The sequence below is a fragment of the Ovis aries genome, chromosome 22 (assembly GCF_016772045.2).
Source record: "Ovis aries strain OAR_USU_Benz2616 breed Rambouillet chromosome 22, ARS-UI_Ramb_v3.0, whole genome shotgun sequence".
NCBI lineage: Eukaryota > Metazoa > Chordata > Mammalia > Artiodactyla > Bovidae > Ovis > Ovis aries.
Window position 1 is genome coordinate 38507372 of NC_056075.1, and position 19851 is coordinate 38527222.

The 19851-nt window shown below is 40.6% G+C and overlaps 1 protein-coding gene across 1 annotated transcript in view; it reads right to left on the reverse strand.

Moving 5' to 3' along the window:
• The window catches only part of CACUL1 (CDK2 associated cullin domain 1), a 73594-nt gene that overhangs the window by 41334 nt on the left and 12409 nt on the right, over nucleotides 1–19851 (reverse strand). The window contains exons 2-3 of the mRNA XM_004020224.6: nucleotides 10498–10624; nucleotides 9291–9393 (exon numbers count right to left, since the gene is read on the reverse strand). Of these exons, the coding sequence (XP_004020273.1) occupies nucleotides 9291–9393; nucleotides 10498–10624 (230 nt within the window). The remainder of the gene's footprint in view (nucleotides 1–9290; nucleotides 9394–10497; nucleotides 10625–19851) is intronic.

A 19851-nucleotide genomic window follows, 5' to 3' on the forward strand; every position in this document is an offset into this window, starting at 1 on the left:
TAGGATCCTTGCCCTTAAGAAGCTCTCAGTATTGCAAAGGTGACTTCCTGCCCGTAACTAAATATATGCCAAGTGCTAACCTAAGGACTCTAGCAGCAACACAAAGTGCTAGGGCAGCAAACCCTAACAAGGGGACAAGTAGAATGACCCCTCTGCAGAAAAGGAAAGGAGGAAAGAAACAGTGGCAAAAGGAATTAAGAAAATACACAAAGATAAAAAGACCACCCCCCCACCACCACCACCATTTAAATTTTAAAAGCAAAATACTCTTACACTATCTTGCTGAGTTCAGAGGTAAGGAGTCTTGAAATTCTTGTTAAGCGGGATGGTCTTTGTTCTTTGGGCAAATGACGAAGCAAAAGGTTAAGAAAATGAAGGATATGCTAAGTCTAAAAAATAAACAAAATGGATGGAGGGAGAGTGCAAAGTCAAGATATGAACCAGAAATCTTTTTCTAATGTTTCAGCAAGTATGAATGAGGACCTAAATAAACTGGGGACATGGCAGGGAATAAATCTGAGACATTTTACAAGGGAGGAAAATCAGCAAGATTTGTGACTCATTTCAAATCTCTTATGCTACTCATCACACTCCAGTATATTAAAATGACCATCACACTCTTTCCCTGAACAGTACAAAGAATAAACCCATCTTACTCATCACTGTATCCTTTGCATCCAGCACAATGCCTGGCATATGGACACTAAATGTTAGCTGAGCTAAATATTAAAAAACCACTCTCATCTTTCCTCCCACTCCCACTTCTAACAATTCCCCTGAAGCCAAAATGATCTTCAAATGCTCTCATCCTACGTCTCTTTCAACTTACTGTCGTATTTGTCCTGCCTCTCTCATCTGTGCAATGTGCCCTAGACATCACTTTCTCCCTTTTGATTGACAAGAGGTTCACAATTTTTCACCCAAGATTCCTGGGACTAGAAGTGTGCTACAATTCTGAGCTTTTCAGATTTAGAAGGTACTATGGTACATATACCATATACTCTGTAAAATATCCAGTAGAGAATGGGAATATCAACCCACTGATCTTTCTGGGAGAAAACATATGTAGGTTCCCACTAAGTTCCTTCCTCACATGAGTTTTAACCAAGTTTTACTGCAAATGAGTTTTGGCACCAAGCTTAGAGGGGGAAAAAAAATCAATTTTCAAAGCTTTTTTTTTTTGTCTTTTGGAATTACAGACAAGGGACTGTGGGCCCGTGCATATTCAGAGGTACATAATTCATAGCTCTGTTTTCTTTCACTCCTACTGACTCTCCAAGTTTTCACCCAGGGACATTTTCCTTCTACCTGAAGAACACTACAGTACTTCCTCAAAAGGAGAAACTACTGGTGATGAATTCTCCCAATTCGTGTCTAAAAATGTATTTCATCATTTCTCTCCGTTTCATGATCACCTCATCTCCTAATATAACCAGGTATTTCTGACTGAACATCAGACACTATTTATGAAAAATTATGCAAACAATTTGATGCCTCCGATAATGATCTTGCTCTCGCGAGAACTTACTTTTGCTTCTGGTAAGCCACTAGAGGAGCTAGCAAATCCAGAACATCTTCATTCCATCAGCAATCAAATGCCAGCTACCATGACAGCTCTAACTGACCATTCTTACTATACCTGGGATGTGATCCTTTAGGTTTGGTGAGACCTGAACCCCAATTTTTATCACCCTACCCTCATAAACCCATTTCTCAGCCTATGATACTACTCTTCCCAAATAAACAGACGCCTTTAGTAGAGAAATGGCTCAAATGCTAGTCTCCCTTCTCTAGATTTATTTCCTTCTTTTCCCAGATCTTGGTGCTATACTTCTTCACTTTTTAATTAGCTCCTTGGACTATTTTTTTAAAAAAACACTTTTGTTTTTTGGCCATGCCACAAAGCATGTGGGATCTTAGTTCCCTCACCAGGGATCAAACTCGTGCCCCTGCAGTGGAAGGGTGGAGTCATAACCACTGGACACCAGGGAAGTCCCCATCCCTGGTCCATTTTTAGAACTGCTCTCAGCTATAAGGATGGTCTAAAATTACCCAGTCTTATCAATCATATGTCTATGGCTGCACCTACTAGAGTACCTTGCACACTTGCATAGGAAAGAGCAAGCTATAGTAGGCTCTCCACTAGGGATCCCTACAACCAACCAACCAGCTCAGTTACTTTATACTGGCTAAGAAATCAACAGTGATTAAGAAAAGCAAATGGGAGTCTTTGATGTTACTGAATAAGAAAGTATGCCCATCAAAAATTAGCATTTTTAGAAGATTCAGTTCAGTTCAGATGCTCAGTCGTGTCCGACTCTTTGTGACCCCATGGACTGCAGCATGCCAGGCCTCCATGTCCATCACCAACTCCTGGAGTTTGCTCAAACTCATGTCCATCAAGTCAGTGATGCCATCCAACCATCTCATCCTCTGTCGTCCCCTTCTCCTCCTGCCTTCAATCTTTACCAGCATCAGGGTCTTTTCCAATGAGTCAGGTCTTTGCATCAGATGGCCAAAGTACTGGAGCTTCAGCTTCAGTATCAAGATTAGTCAGTCCAAAAAAAAAAAAAAAAACAGACTGGACAAAGGAAGACCAGTTAGGAGAGTCCTGCACTAGAGTAGGCACTAGCCAGCAATGACAAGGAAAAAGATGACAGCAGTGGGAATAAAAGGGGACAGAGACAAATCAAATTACCGTATTCTATCAACCTTGACTATCACCTGGAAATACGAGATAAGGGAGAAAAAAGGAGTCAAAGGTGAATATGAAATAACAAGCCTGAGAGTAAAACTGCTTTGAGAGAAGAGGAATTTCAATTTATACATGAATATGAAGTATCCAAAAGGAGAAATCCAAGTTGAAATGTCTAATAGGCATTTGGAAAAGCTGGTTTGAGCCCTCACCTAAAGTATAATGATTGCTACAAGTTTCAACAGAATTTTCTAAAATTAACCAGAATTAATATCATTTACTAAACTAATAAACCAATTTTGGTATATCAAAAAATCAGAACTGTAAATTCACATTTTGAGGCTTTGGAGACATGGGGGAAAAAACAGAATAGAGATGTTCATTACCATATTTAAAGAACAGAGAAGTGAAGCACAAGTCCAGGAGAACGACTTCAAAAAAAAACATGCAAAATACGTCACAGTTCAAACAATCTAGTAGTTTAAGTAAAAAAAAATGTAGATACATACACAAGAAAAATACAATAGTAAGTAGAATACTAAGTCAGTTTAGCTATGAAAGTGATTTAATAAATTTAACAACAAAAAAGTGTTTAACTTACCAAAGTGGTCAAAAGTCATTGTTCAAAAATACATTTTTTCAAGAACAAGCAAGTTAGATTATGCCGTTATATTAAAACATTTAGGTTCAACAAAGTAAAAGAATCTTTTAAAATGTCTAAAACCAATATTCTCTAATTTTTAAGTCAATAAATGGGGAACCTGAAACATTATTTCATATACTCTTCAGTCTCTTCAATACAATATGGCTTTTGATAGAAATAAATAAATCATTCTGACTATACACACACCAGTAGTTATTTTAAGATGCTCTTGAAAGATAAGAGGTTGATGCCCTAAAGGTCCAACTCAGTGATTATATTAATCCCAACACCAAATTTCTGATTATCTGCCAAATGCAACTCACCCCACACTCCTGTTTTAGTTCATAACAGTATTTCATTATTAAACTCAGAGCTGCAAACAAAACATTCCACCCAAATGAAACTCTTCTGGCTCAAGGGACCTGAGCATACGCTCGTCTTCTGTCCTGAATGAAAACTGTCCTTAAGGTCTCTGTAAAGTAGAAATTACATCACGATTGTGCCACACACCTGCAACACTGAATAAATTAATACACTGGATTAAGTGAAAAGTGAATAAATTAATAAAATGCCCACACAACTAGTTACGACTTCCCAGATGGCTCAGTAGTAAAGAATCCGCCTGCCAACACAGGAGACGTGGGTTTGATCTCTGGTCTGGGAAGATCCCCTGGAGAAGGGCAACCCACTCCAGTGTTCTTGCCTGGGAAAGCTCACAGACAGGAGAGCCTGGTAGGCTATAGTCCATGACGTCACAAAGAGTTGGACATGACTTAAGAGAATGAACAACTACAGGCATCCAGAGACACAGAGATTAGTGGTCACTAATTTATGCTTCTCTTCCCACTGATCAAATCTGATGCTGAACATTCACTTGACAAACATTCGGTGACCTGTAACTATGCCAGGCACTACGGATAAAAAGACAAACAAGACAGAGTCCCTGCCTTCTAAGGAGGAAGGAGCTGTCAGGGGTCCAGACGTGGACGCAGGAACAATGCAGAGTTGTTATTGCCAAGATGCTATGAGTACACAGAAGAAAAAGTTCCAATGGCATTTTGTTTGTCTGAGGGAAACATGAGGGTGCTAGGAAGATTTTACACAGGTGGACACTGAGTTTAAGCCTGAGAAAAGAATGAAGCAGCACTGGCCGAGAAGCAAAGAAAAAATACCTTAGACCTGAGAGTCAAGGAACCAGATATTTCAGTAAAGCCACTTCATTTTAAGAATGAGGAAATTTGCAAGATGATATCAGCATGCTTAATCAAGAGGCAAATAGCTGCTGAGGGGCAAGAGTTGAGACCAGAGCCCAGGTCCCCATACTTTTATCCGCTTCACCCTGCTATTTAATAATGGTTTTTCACAATTTTACAACAGAGATCATTTTGAAGTAAGATTTTTCATAGTCCCATGTTGCTGAACTCCAAAGTAGGATATGTACTGATTCTAAAAATAAACCAAGTTCCCTGGTTTTACACAGTATATTATCTACATATTTATCAATATGGCTTTTAAAATATTAGCTATCACCTAATACTAGCTCACAAGAGCTATCACACCTGTCTACATTTTAATTTTTATAAGAATTACCCCTATATTAATATAAAGTAAAAATTCTTTAGTTACCTAACATGCCATATTAATAATGGTAGAGAAAAAAGGCATTCTGATACACACTGAACCAGTGGGAACACATAACTTGGCACAACTTTTGTGAATCACAAAATATGCACAAAGTACATGAGATGGCAGGCAGACCTCAGAGATACTATAGGTTCAACTGCAGACCGCCACAATAAAGCAGTTATCAATAAATCGAATCACACGTACTTTTAGTTTTCCAGTGCTATAGTCTATTAAGTGTATAATAGCATTATATCTAAAAAAAACTAATCAATGTACATACTTTAGTTTAAAAAAAAATTGCTAAAAAATTCTAAACATCATCTGAACTTCCAGCAACCTAAAGTAATAATATCACTGATCACAAATCACCATAGCAAATATAATAATGAAAAAGCTTGAAATACTGCAACAATTGCCAAAACGTGAGAGAGACACTACGCAAACAGATGTCATTGGAAAAAGGACCTCAATATACTTGCTCAGCACATGGTTGCCACATACCTTCAATCTGTAAAAAATGCAGCACCTGTTAACTGCAATAAATCAAAGCACAATAAAACTTACAAGAGTGATTATTCACTGTAGCACTGTTCAGTTCAGTTCAGTTCAGTCACTCAGTCGTGTCCGACTCTTTGCGACCCCATGAGTCGTAGCACACCAGGCCTCCCTGTCCATCACCAACTCCCGGAGTTCACTCAGACTCACGTCCATTGAGTCAGTGATGCCATCCAGCCATCTCATCCTCTGTCGTCCCCTTCTCCTCCTGCCCCCAATCCCTCCCAGCATCAGAGTCTTTTCCAATGAGTCAACTCTTCTCATGAGATGGCCAAAGTACTGGAGTTTCAGCTTTAGCATCATTCCTTCCAAAGAAATCCCAGGGTTGATCTCCTTCAGAATGGACTGGTTGGATCTCCTTGCAGTCCAAGGGACTCTCAAGAGTCTTCTCCAACACCACACTTCAAAAGCATCAATTCTTCAGCGCTCAGCCTTCTTCACAGTCCAACTCTCACATCCATACGTGACTACTGGAAAAACCATAGCCTTGACTAGATGGACCTTAGTTGGCAAAGTAATGTCTCTGCTTTTGAATATGCTATCTAGGTTGGTCGTAACTTTTCTTCCAAGGAGTAAGCGTCTTTTAATTTCATGGCTGCAATCACCATCTGCAGTGGTTAGTAATAGCCAAAGACTGGAAGCAACCTAAATAATCACTGATTAAAAAGTGGTTAAATAAACTGAGGTACATCCATAAAGCAAGGGACAATGAACTATGGTGCATTCGTGATAAAGAATAAAGGAGCTCTACACACAGTCAGAGATCACTCTCCAAAACCGCAGACACTCACATTCCAAACCTCAGTGACTCCCAGGTATTAGTTCCCTGTACGCCGAAGAATTGATGCTTTTGAACTGTGGTGTTGGAGAAGACTCTTGAGAGTCCCTTGGACTGCAAGGAGATCCAACCAGTCCATTCTGAAGGAGATCAGCCATCTCATGTAAAGAGCTGACTCATTGGAAAAGACTCTGATGCTGGGAGGGATTGAGGGCAGGAGGAGAAGGGGACGACAGAGGATGAGATGGCTGGATGGCATCACTGACTCGATGGACTCTGAGTGAACTCCGGGAGTTGGTGATGGACAGGGAGGCCTGGCGTGCTGCGATTCATGGGGTCGCAAAGAGTCAGACACGACTGAGAGACTGAACTGAACTGAACTGAACTGAACAGTCCATTCTGGGCAAGTAACAGGTTACCTTTGGGATACCAATAACTGATCAAGCAAATTTATGCCAGAGACTGTAGCAAGTAGTCTTCCAAAACTACCAGTTAGATAGAGCTTGATAATACTATACTACAAGGCCCTCTACCTTTAAAAATATTCTACAGTAACATTCTAATTCTAAGAATGAAAAGTCTTATAGTGCTTACAAAATTAAGTACCAGAAAAATCTACTCAAGCACAAACTGCAATACGACAAATAGCTTTGGCAAATCAGAACTCTATCAGTCAAATTAATAACAGATGTGAAATCAGAGCATAAGCATAAAATATATTATAAAATTTCCAATTCACATCTCAAAGATGACTTTTATAAGTAAGACAAGTAATATATTTTATCCTTATAAGTTGAACTGAAAGGTTTGCTTTCTGTTTAGAAGACTATTTAATATTATTTCAATAATAGCAAAAGAGTATTAATAAAATGATCATTTGAGATGAATTCTTTGCTGATCTAATGAAATCTCCCGTATATCCTACAACCAGAAGATCACCTAGATTTCAGGTTAAAAACAAGATCAAACTCAGATTTCTACTAGAAAAACTTTTATTACCCAAGAGATAATCAATATTCATAAACATTCATTCACTATACATTTTATTCAGTAAGTGATGCCTAGTGTGTACCAGACACTGGGCAAGGTACTAACACACAAAAATGAAGAAGACAGACATGCACCTCTGCCCTCTCAGGACACGCTACTGGGGCAGGGGGTGTGCGGAGAGGGAACAGCCAAACTAGAAATTACAATACACAGTGAACTAGCACGACATACTCAGTGTAGAGAAGCACAGATAAGGGGTTCCCAAACCCAGACTTGGGGAACAAGGTATCAGAGCATGTTTTCCAAATCAAAGGACATCCGAGCTGCAGCTTGAATGTTAAGTTCACAATGACTGAAAGTGTAAGAGGGAAGAGGAAAAGGAAGAAGGTTTCAGGCAGTCAACTTAACACGACAAAAGCCAAGATGTGAGAGAGTACCTGAAGTGTTCAAGGAACTGAAATAAGTTCAGGAAGAGAAAAGCCACTATTGCTGTTCAGTCGCTAAGTCGTGTATGACTCTTTGCGACCCCGTGGAGAGCAGCATCTCAGGCTTCCCTGTCCTTCACAGTCTCCCGGAGTTTGCTCAAACTCATGCCCATTGAGTCAGTGATGCTATCCAACCATCTCATCCTAAAAGCCATTAGGCTACAAAATAAGCAGGAGTCAAGACAATGCAAGGCTTTCTAAATCCCATTAAGAAGCTTAGATGTTATTCTAACAGGAATATGATTATCAGAGCTGTATTTTAGAAACAGTCACTCTAAAATGCAAGATTCTAGTTAGAAGTGTTAAAAGTAGAGGCAAAGCACCAACTGAGATGAGCATTTTAGAACACACCTAAAAAGACGTAGCCTGGACTGGATGATGGAAAGTGGACAGGAGCCAAGACAAATGGGACTTGGCAATAAATTGGACGTGGGGATTCAGAGAGGGTAGAGTCAAGAATTATTAAGCAAACCATTCAAAGCTACAATGCACAGGTCTTAGGTTTTACCTGTAATTCGTATACAATGCCCAGTACTAAATATATTTGTTAAATGAATAAAGATTTTATATTTACATGTGTATGTATGGCTGAGTCCCTTCGCTGTTCAACCAAAACTATCACAACACTGTTTGCTAATCAGCTATACCTCAATACAAAATAAAAAGTTTAAAAAGACAAAAAAGACAGATTTTGTATTTAATGGCAAAAAAGATGACAAAAACAATTTATACCAACAACAGGAAAAATATATATCTGGCTAGGATAAATACAACTCTGGCTATAATTTTTTTTTAAAAAGCTACTTTTACTTAGTACAACAACTGTTTGGGGTAAACAAAAACTAAGGCACCTCAGACCACAAGGGAAACAAGGAACAGTATCCATATAGTAACCCAGCACTTGCTAGAAACTGGCTTATTTCAGAATTGCTGAAGCACGTCCTAACTGTTGGGGGGACCTCAGTGATCTACTGCTGAGTGACTCTTCTACACATCCTGCAATTTCTACACTGCAACTAAAATGTGAGCTGGCCCTGGAATAAAGATAGTACGTGACCTTCAAGCACTGGAAACTTTACTGAGGCAGGGAGGGCCAGCATGCCCTCAAAAAGCCAAGTGCTTCCTTAAACAAAATATTTCTGCAACTTGCCCCAGGTTTTACAGCTGGGATGATATTCATCTGTAGAGAGTTGACCAATAAAATGCTAACTTCAGTTGTTAATAATAGCAAATATTAGAAACTGGTAGGTAAATAACACTTCAAAGATAACAATAAAAAAAGTTCAAAAAAAATTAAAATATACACACGTTCATAATACAAAAGTCACCAAAGACTGAGGTTAACAGAACAAATAAGGTTTTAAAGAAAAGAAATGCTGACATGGTTAATAAATGGAATTAAGGTCGGAAATACACATAATCTAAAAATGTCCACAGTTTGTGTTAAATTTTCAAATTAATCTATTCCCAAGATGAGACAATTTGAAGAAGCAAAAATCAATACCATCAGTTCTTTACCTGCAGCTCCTTTGAGACGCGTTCTAAGTGGTTAGTTATCTTTTTAATCAGATCACTGTACATCTGCTCCGAGTGCTGCTGGCACACACATTTATACACACAGCTGCGGGGAGGAGGGCAGACAGAAAAATCAACGATGACGCACTTAACTTAGCCCAAGGTAAAGGCATACCCTCAATATATAACCACTGGTGAATTAATTCGGGCCTAATAAGTGACCAATTGCAACTCTTAAACAAAAATGTCCCCTGCCCCAATCAGTGTTCAGACGGAAGAGCCAGCACTGCCAGCTACAAAGTACCTTTCTGAGGATCCTATAACTATTTTATCAGGACTAGATATCCTAATACTGGGTAATAATCTGAATTTGACTATGGTAACTACTTAAAAGTCAGCTTCTCTCTTTGACACTGAAAACTGAAAGTGAAGTCGCTCAGCCGTATCCGACTCTTTGCGACCCCGTGGACTGTACAAGCCTCCTCGGTCCATGGGATGTTCCAGGCGTGAATACTGGAGTGGGTTGCCATTTCCTTCTCCAGCGGATCTTCCTGACCCAGGGATCGAACCCAGGTCTCCCAAACTGTAGCCAGACGCTTTACTGGCTGAGCTAACAGGGAAGCCCCATTAATGAACGCCAAAATAAGGAAGAGGGAGTGACGCACAGCGGAAGTTTCTAACTCACAGAAGTGTCTGCGATGTAATGTCTTTGTGATCCACTTGTGTACACAGCACAGCTGTCACTTCCTCCTCTTGTGACTGGGCTGATCTGACATCCCTCCCCAGTCCTCACTAATGTGCTACTTTCACTTACCAGGAGCTGGGAAACAAAGTCACCAAAGATGGGTAAACTTGTGTATCATAAACATCAATAGAATCATAAACATCAACAGAACAAGCTAGCACCTCCCCATGAGACTAAAAGGACAATCTTTTCTTTTTTGCCTTTTTCACTGACCTCTATAATTTCTGCACTGCGTTTGGTGGGGGCGGCAGGCTGAGGTAGGGTTAACAATACCTTCATTTGAAAACCAATTCTGAAGCAAGAAGTACAAATAAAACCCCCAATCCACAAGTGTGTAACATATAAATAACTCATAGAGCCTCACTGTATGTATCATATGTTATATGCATACACACTGTCATAATTCAACTTGCTACGAACCTCAATATACCCTCTAAAATCCAAGCAAATAAAATCTTGACTTACCTGTATATCTGTTCATAGGATATAGGGATATAGTCACCAGGACTCTGAGTTAAAAGCTGATCTATGGCACCATCCAATTTTGGCCAGTATGTGCTCTTATAATCTTCAATAGTTATAACATTCATTACTAAAAGTAAAAAGTAAGATGAATATTACCATGTGCCACATATAAAATAAACACAAATCACAGCAGTTTTTCAAATTCCTCTCAATAACTTTACATTGACAATCTATCACCTAAATACAACTTAATTATTATTTCATTTCCAATTTCAAAAAGCCCAGTCTGATCAGAGAGTTTAAGCAGCCATTAGTTATGATTTTAAAAATTACTATACAAAAGAAAAAAACAAAAAATTACTATAAATCTACCTATCATTAAAAATAACAAAACAAGCAATTCTCTCTGGTTCCCTCTGCAGTTTTCTGTGATGACTGAAGCATTCCTAACATGCACTGACCTTCAAATACACATTGTCCATGATGCGACAAGATGGCCTATTCATGAACCACAATAAACTTCTAGGAAACTTAACTTCTAATCAATCTTTACAGAAACCCCTGGGAAAATCCACCTAAGGAAATGACTGTGGAGATTAAATTCCAAATGCTAGAGTTTCTAGAAACTTGCCAAGATTTTATGGCACCACCAGGAGCTCCTGGACAAGACAATGGCTGTGAGGCAGGCTCACGCGATCCCACCCTTCAGATAAGCCCAACAGAAAAATGTGGAGGAACTGCAGCCGTATATGAAGGCTTACCTCATTCCTGATGGCTGGCTCTCATTCCTCCAGGATGGGTTTAATAAAGCATTTATATAACAGCCTGTCCTAACTGTGAAATCCAGGGGTGATGGGTATGCGACAGCAATGAAATGCTAATGGTGAGAAGAGCTCCCCAAAGCACCTAAAATAACTTGCATCTTAGGAGTCTCAATAGGAGCTAACAACTACTAAATCAGCCATTTTACTATTGAGTTTATCAGAAACTTGGGAGCAGAAGGGTGATTTCCCCAAGAGGACACAGCTAATCACTGGCAGTGGTACCAGGAAAAGCAAAGTCTTGATCTGGCTTCTTTCTATCACATTAGCGTTAGTCGCTCAGTCACGTCGGACTCTGTGACCCCATGGACTGTAGCCCACCAGCATCCTCTGTCCATGGAATTCTCCAGGTAAGAATACTACTGGAGTGGGTTGCCATCCCTTCCTCCAGGGGATCTTCCCGATCCAGGGGTCAAAGCCAGGTCTCCTGCATTACAGGCAGATTCTTTATCACCTGAGCCACCAGTCTATTTCCCAATTTTAGGTTCACTAAGGTTCAAGATGTTTCTCATATCTCTGTGCCACATCTACTGTGTTTGTTCAATATTTTCTTTAAATCAATTCACTTTTTTTTTTTGGCTTTAATATACTTAAAGGACACTTGAGGAGTTAACTAGTGATTTACACAACATGGAATAATCTTAAATGTGTTCTGCTAAGTGAAAGAATCAGACCAAAAAGGCTATATATATATGGTGCTACTGCTACTGCTAAGTTGCTTCAGTCATGTCCGACTCTGTACGACCCCAGAGACGGCAGCCCACCAGGCTCCCCCGTCCCTGGGATTCTTCAGGCAAGAACACTGGAGTGGGTTGCCATTTCCTTCTCCAATGCACAAAAGTGAAAAGTGAAAGTGAAGTCACTCAGTCATGTCCGACTCTTCGCGACCCCATGGACTGCAGCCCACCAGGCTCCTCCGTCCATGGGATTTTCCAGGCAAGAGTACTGGAGTGGGGTGCCACTGCCTTCTCCGATATATATGCTAAGACTCTCTTATTTATAAAGGCAAAACTATAGGGAGGAAAACGGATCAGTAGCTGCCAGAGACTAGAAGGTTGAAAGAGGGACTGTCTACAAAGGGGAAGCAGGAGGAAACGTTTAAGACAATGGACTCTTTTGTATGGATACGTGGTAGTGGATACACCACTCCATGCATTTCTCAAAACCAAGAGAACTAATCACTATAAATAAAGTACATTCACTGTTCGGAAAAAAAAAAAAAATTCAACCAGGATGTAGTGGTAAAGATGGAATGTATATATCTGTGACATATATATCTAATTTACAAATGAATCACATAGCTGCCACTAAAAAAAAGGGCTGGGGCCGGGGGGGCTGGAGACTAAAGTAATGTTCTGACTGTATACAAGGCTAAAGACAAAAAGAAATGTACATGCGTGTGCACACATAGGCACACACACAAAAGGCAGAAGGTGGTCAGATCCTGGAGGGCCTTATGAGCGGTGGAAAGATTCTGCCTTTCACTCTGAGTTAAGAGGAGGAGGGTTTTGAGCAGCCAAGTTATGTAACCTTTGATTTTCTATGTATCATTCCAGCTGCCTTATGTAAGAAAGCTATGAGATGGTGGGGGGCTGGACCATGTGAGAGCAGTGAAGACAAGACGAAAGGTCAGATTCTGTACATATTTTAAGGGAAAGCCAACAGGATTTGCTGATGGTTTGGATGTGGGATGTGAGAGAAGGGTCAAGGATGACTCTAAAGTTTTTAGCATCAAAGGATGGGGATGCCATTGACTAAGATGAGGAGGACGCAGGAGAAGCCCAGCACGTTTGGGAGCTGAAACTGCTAGAACCCCGCCCACCTACTCTGCCCACGGAGGCCGTGGGCAACACCTACCACTGTTTGCCACAGTGCCCTCTCGCTGCCACTGCTCTGCCTGAGGGAGGGGCAGGTTGGAAGCTCAAGAGAATTAACACCCCCGGGAGCCACCATCAAGCAATGCCTAATGAGACTGCGGGCGCACATCCCCAGCATCCCCCTTTACTCTGGGTGAGTGCTGCACCGACTCCCAAGTCCCCACCGGAACACACTGCAGTCGCCACCGTGCTGACCTCTTTCCTGGCTTCCTTACCATCCCTGTCTCTCATCTCCACACTCCAACAGGTGCTTCCTAGAATCACCTCCTTGGGCATAAAACTAGCCAATCTTCAAACAAAGCAAACAAAAAAAACTCAGCAAAAACAGAAAAGTAGTGCCATTGGCAATATACCTAATGCCCTGAAAGACTGAGTGAAGCTTGCTTTCCCAGCAATAAAAGGGGATCAGCAGATGTTGCAAAGGGTTACACGCTAGCTCCAAAATACCACCTCCCCGTATGCCAAGTCCCTTCTCTGTTTAACAACGTTGTTAATCGGCAATACCCCAATACAAAACAAAAAGTTTAAAGTTTGAAGAAAAAAAACTGAAAATAACCAAAGAACTCACTCTGTGATTCTAGGTTATGGAACCTATCAGTGTGTGGGAAACTGCAGGACAGAGGAGCCTGGCATGCTGCAGTCCACGGGGTCACAAAGAGTTGAACACAACTTGGCGACCGAACGACAATACCACCTCAGTGTTCATCATCTAAACCACACCATACACCTGCTCCAAGCCCAAAGCTGAGAACTGAAGAAGCTAACATGTTCAGATCAGAAAGAAAACTTCAAGTCCCAAAAGCCAAGAACGAATAGGCCAACCCATGGGCTCCTGGACAGCTCAGTTCAATGAACTCCACCTGGCACTGTAGGTGGGGAGCCGCCTGCTTTCCAAGCACAGGTCCCACAGTTCTATACATCTCCAAGGCAAAGATCTGATGGAGGAAAAAGAACCTGAGATGTGAAGTCCCGCAGGTTAAGGACAGGATGAAGTCCCCGTACAGAAGCAAAGTTTTCTGATGCCTCTCAGATATCTTTCATGTGGCACTAAAAAAAAAAACAGAAAAGCTCTGCTTTTAAATATCTTTGAGAAGAGACTTTCAAACCAAAATGAAAAAGGCACAAGTCACAGCAGAAAATCTTAACTCCTATTTCCACATCTAAAAAGAAGTTATATCTATTTCCACACATATTTTGCTTGGAAAAAACCAGAAAACCAATTCACTTACATGCTACCTATTATGGAATAAATGTTCACATCCCCTCAAGACTCATGTGTTGAAATCCTAACCCCCAGGGTGATGGTATTAGGAGGTGGAGCCTTTGGGAGGTTTCCAGATCATGGGGGTGGATCCTCATGAATGGACTGAGTGACTCTAGAGAGCCCCCTCACCCTCTCCATGATATGAGGACCCAGGGAGAAGGTGGCCTTCTATGAACCAGGAAGCAGGCTCCCTCACCAGACTCCCAATCTGCCAGGGCCTTGATCCTGGACTTCTCATCTCCAGAAATGGGAGTGATAAATAAGCCACCCTGTCTACAACAGTCTGACCCAGCAGCATGAACTCTAGCAGGCATGTGGCTTCTCAGGAGCCACCCAATCTTCACCAGACTAGAAAGGAAGGCAGAGCACAGATCAGCATCTGCCAGAGCTACAGGGAGTTTGAAGAATGAGCACCGGCTGGTGTTCATACCTTTAGCCAAAGATCAAGGGTTTTCATATCACTCTGCAGTCAACACTTAAACTAACAATTCCGACAAGTTTTAAAATATTTAATTCCTTGCTAATCTCAACCCAATCTCTGATTTAAAACAAAAAAATAATATTAGTCATTTGTCTGGTTTATCTAACACTTGATACACACAGCCTCAAACAGTGTGTGTGTACCCACACTGCCTTGAATTCTAAAAATAGATCCTCTTGTTAGAGAAACATAAGCAATCCCTTACAACTCTGCCCACAAAAAAAGTTCAGACTAATCAAAAGAAATATAAAATACGGAACCTAAACAGAACCTAACTGAATTTTATCTAAGTTAGATTTCCCAGCTTGAAAAAAATGCACTATTTTTCAAAGTGCCTAAAGAAGATATTCTAAACTCAAATGCCTACAAGGCCCAGGCCAGTAACACAGATGAGTAAAACAGACCTGGCACAAGACTAAAAAAGAGCTGTGAGCATTTCAGTCAAGTGGAGAAAGTATATGCCCTCTAAGAGACATTCAGGTTCAAAAAATTTAAAAACCCTACAGCCTCCAAACATCACGCCACAAGGCTTAAACTTTGAACCTCATAAGATAACAAGCTCACGAAGCCTACTGAGAAAGTACTACAACTGATCTTTACTAAAATAAAGTGAAATAAAATCTGAAACACATGGAACAGTTGGAATCTGAGGTTCAGAAAGTACTGTCAGCCAGGTGGCTAATAAACGAGAAACTACTGGGGATATGTAATTCATACCAGGCAAGAATAATTATGTTCAACTTTCATATGTTATCCAAGTAACTTATCAACACTTGACATATTATGTGTTAATTATCAATCTTCCTCAAACCCGACACAAACCCTTTGGAGAAGGAATTCATTCAGTGCTAGATTCCTAACTCCAAACTAGCACACGATAGGCATTCAATAATGCATGTGAAGTAAATTAATTTAATGGAAGACAAAATAAATGTTTAATATAAAAACAGTTCAAGGCATACTACTTATTAGTAGCTTTGGAATTAAAGTGCATTTGGTTTCACAGACTAAAGCAAACACTACCAGATATTCCTTTTGAGTTGTTTTTTTTTTCTTGTTATTTGTTTATAAGGGGAGGCTGCTGCTGCTGCTGCTAAGTCGCTTCAGTCATGTCCGACTCTGTGCGACCCCATAGATGGCAGCCCACCAGGCTCCCCTGTCCCTGGGATTCTCCAGGCAAGAACAATGGAGTGGGTTGCCATTTCCTTCTCCAATGCATGAAAGTGAAAAGTGAAAGTGAAGTTGCTCAGTCGTGTCCGACTCTTAGTGACCCCATGGACTGCAGCCCACCAGGCTCCTCCATCCATGGGCTTTTCCAGGCAAGAGTACTGGAGTGGGGTGCCACTGCCTTCTCCGATAAGGGGAGGATATATTCAGAAATTATAGCAGGCATTATTAATTCATTCTAGACCTACTGCAAAGACTGGTCACTCCCTTCGATCAGTGGCTCCGAAAATGTGATACCAGGAGCAGCATCAGCACCACCTGGAAACTTGTTCATTTGATGTAAATACAAAACACGGCCAGGCCCCAACCCAGACCTGTGGGGTCAGAAAAGGACGGAAGGGTGTAATACATGATGCAGAAATCCCTTTGAGCCCTTCCGGTGATTCTTCTGCCTGCTTCTTAGAGAAGCACTGCCCAATGCTCCCACTCTGCTCAGAACAGTCGAGGGTCACAGGCGCTCCTCTGTTCTTGACTTGCTAGCACGTGGTTGTTGGGTCTGAACTTCAATCGCAGGACAAACAAAGGTGCACGTGTAACAGAAAACAATTTAAAGGGCAGCTAATCAAAAAAGCCTTCAAGTTCTAGTCTTCCATTCCCTTCTTCCCACCAAAATAACCACCTCTTTAAGAATTGGCTCCTTAAGGAGAATATAGTATTGGCAATTATGAAATAAATGATTAAGTCAAATTAAACAAGCTAAATTATGTCTCAAACATAATGAATTTTTAGATTAATTACAACTAATTACAATGAGATAATCTGACACGTCAACTAGGAGAAAAAAGATCTGGCTAGGGTACATGATTTAAGAGAAAAATTATGATTTCTTGTGGCCACAGTGTGCCCATCTATCAGTAACAACCTTGTAAATCTGTGTGGTCTAAAACTTTACCCCCTGGCAGAATATTCTTCTCCCTCCAACATAAGGGGAAGTCTGAAATCTTTCAAGCAATGGAGAGAGAGAACAAATCCTGTAGAATGGGGAGAAGCCTTTGAGGAAAAAAAAAAAAACAGTGGAAGAGAATTAGAATCAGAATAAGGTTATGCAGTTTAGCAAAGAAATGGAGTTTTCCTCTTTCTTAAAAAAAAAAAAAAAAAACCCAGTTACTTATTTCTCTCAATAGGAAAATAATTTGATCCAAGCAAAGAAAACAGTAGTTTAGCTGCTCCCAAGAGAACTGCCCAGTTGGGGGAAAAAACAGTAAAAGAAGTTACCAAATCCTTTAAATATATTTTTCCATATTAGAAGGAAAAAACAAAACCTGTACCAGCTACTCAGGTATATTTTGATTCACCATTAAAAGATGATAGCTAAATGTTAAATGCTAATAAAGGAATTGTTTCTAAAGTAAGCTAAAACTTTTTAAGAGCTACATGCTCTATGGGGAGTTTATAAGTTTTAAGTTCTAAGTTCCATGTGTCTGGGAAGTTTCTAAGTTTTAGGGTATATGGTTTATATAACTTAATTTAAACACTATGAACAATATAAAATATCTACTGTGATCATTAAGAAGTCATTCTTTGTAATGTTGTTATATCCATGTAAACACTGAGTTACATTCACGTAAACAAGTATTTAGATTAACATTTTGGCCCAGAAAAGAACTGTAAGATAAAGACACTGGAGCCTTGGAGAAAAGCTATGACAAACTTAAAAAGTATTAAAAGTATTAAAAAGTAGAGACTATGCATATTAAAAAGTAGAGACATCACTTTGCCCACAAAGGTCCGTCTAGCCAAAGCTATGGTTTTTCCAGTAGTCATGTATGGATGTGATATTGTACCATAAAGAAGGTTGAGCACCGAAAAACTGATGCTTTCAAACTGGTGCTAGAGAAGACTCTTCAGAGTCCTGTGGACAGCAAGGAAATCCAAGCAGTCCATCCTAAAGGAAATCAACCCTGAATATTCACTGGAAGGACTGATGTTGAAGTGGAATACTCTTGTCATGTGATGAGAACAGTCAACTCTTTGGAAAAGACCCTGATGCTGGGAAGATTGAGGGAAGGAGAAAGTGATGACAGAGGATGACATGGTTTGGATGGCATTACCCACTCAAAGGACACAAGTCTGAGCAAACTCCTGGAGATAGTGAAGCACAGGGAAGCCAGGTGGCCTCAGCCCACGGAGTCACAGAGAGTCAGACACGACTGAGTGAACAACAACTACATGAAACCACAGAACCTGCTTTGCCTTGCTGCAAATGACATGTTTCTTTTCCCAAACACCAAAAAACTTACACAGAAATACATTACTCAACTTGAGAAAATGTAATAGAAGGGTTGGGGCTTCCCTGGTAGCTCAGCTGGTAAAGAATCCGCCTCCAATGCAAGAGACTGGTTCAATACCTGGGTCGTGAAGTTCCCCTGGAGAAGGGATAGGCTACCCACTCCAGTATTCTTGGGCTTCCCTGATGGCTCAGACAGTAAAGAATCTGCCTGCAATGGAGGAGACATGGTTTTGATTCCTAGGTTGGGAAGATCCCCTGGAGGAAGGGATGGCAACCCACTCCAATATTCTTGGCTTGGAGAATCCCATGGACAGAGGAACCTGGAAGGCTACAGTCCATGGGGTCGCAGAGAATCGGACATGACTGAGCGACTAAGCACACAGCAAAACAGAACAGCAGAAAATTCCTTCATCATTACCATGTTACAAACAGAAAATAGCCGCTGTGGCCTACCAGCAAGGTTGAAATGGACATTACTTGAGAATAACTCCTGCACATTATTCCACAGTTATAATATCACACTTGAGCCTGTAACAGAGTTTCCACAATGAACATGTTATTTATGAAAGTACATATATGAAATCGGTCAAGTGCTATCAATATATCCTTTACGGCTCCAACTCCAACTAATCCCAAATCTCCCCATGTTCAAATAGAAAGCATCTGCTCAACTGAGATTCCACAGGTGTGAACCATGCTAACTTAACTGCAGGTCTGCCACAGTTTTAAAATTCCGTTACTTCTTGCAAGATTTAAAGTCAACTCTCCATGGCACTGACACCAGGAAAGTAACTGCAGTAACAGCAGAAGGCAGGACGCGCGGAGGCAGAAACACCAACAGGTGAGCTAATCTTGCCCTGCAGAACCCTGAGAAGTTCACAGGAGGACACTGAGCAAGGTTAGAGACAGAGAGTTGGTGGGTGGAGTGGGAAGGGTGAAGACTGGTTACAAATCTGTAGACTAAACAATGAGAAAGAGAAGGGTTATTCTGCACAGAAACTGAAAGATAAGAGCTTGGGACTCCAGGACAAGATACACGGTAGGTGGGTGCGTAGGTGGGAAGCTCAGGGGTGGTGGGTTGAACTGAAGTCAAAAGTCAAAATAAGAAATGCTCAAACATCCAACCCTGCCCCTTTTCTTTAATTCTAGAACGCCACTGGCAAGGAGTAATGTCTTTACTTCCTATTTGGCAGTTCACCCAAGAAAACAGCAGTTCTGCATCCAATTAGCCTACAGCGAAGCCCAACGCTTACGAAGGCAAAGTCCCTTGCAAACAAAGAGCTACCAATTAGCCTTTTCACTTTTAAATATGAATAGCTGGAAAAGGATCACCAAAATTTGCAAGGTTTCAGACATAAGAAACCAAAACAAACAAAATTTGCAAAAACATAAAAGCAAAAGATAATCAAGAGAATAAAAGAAAACTTAAAAAAAAAAAAAACAATAATTACTGT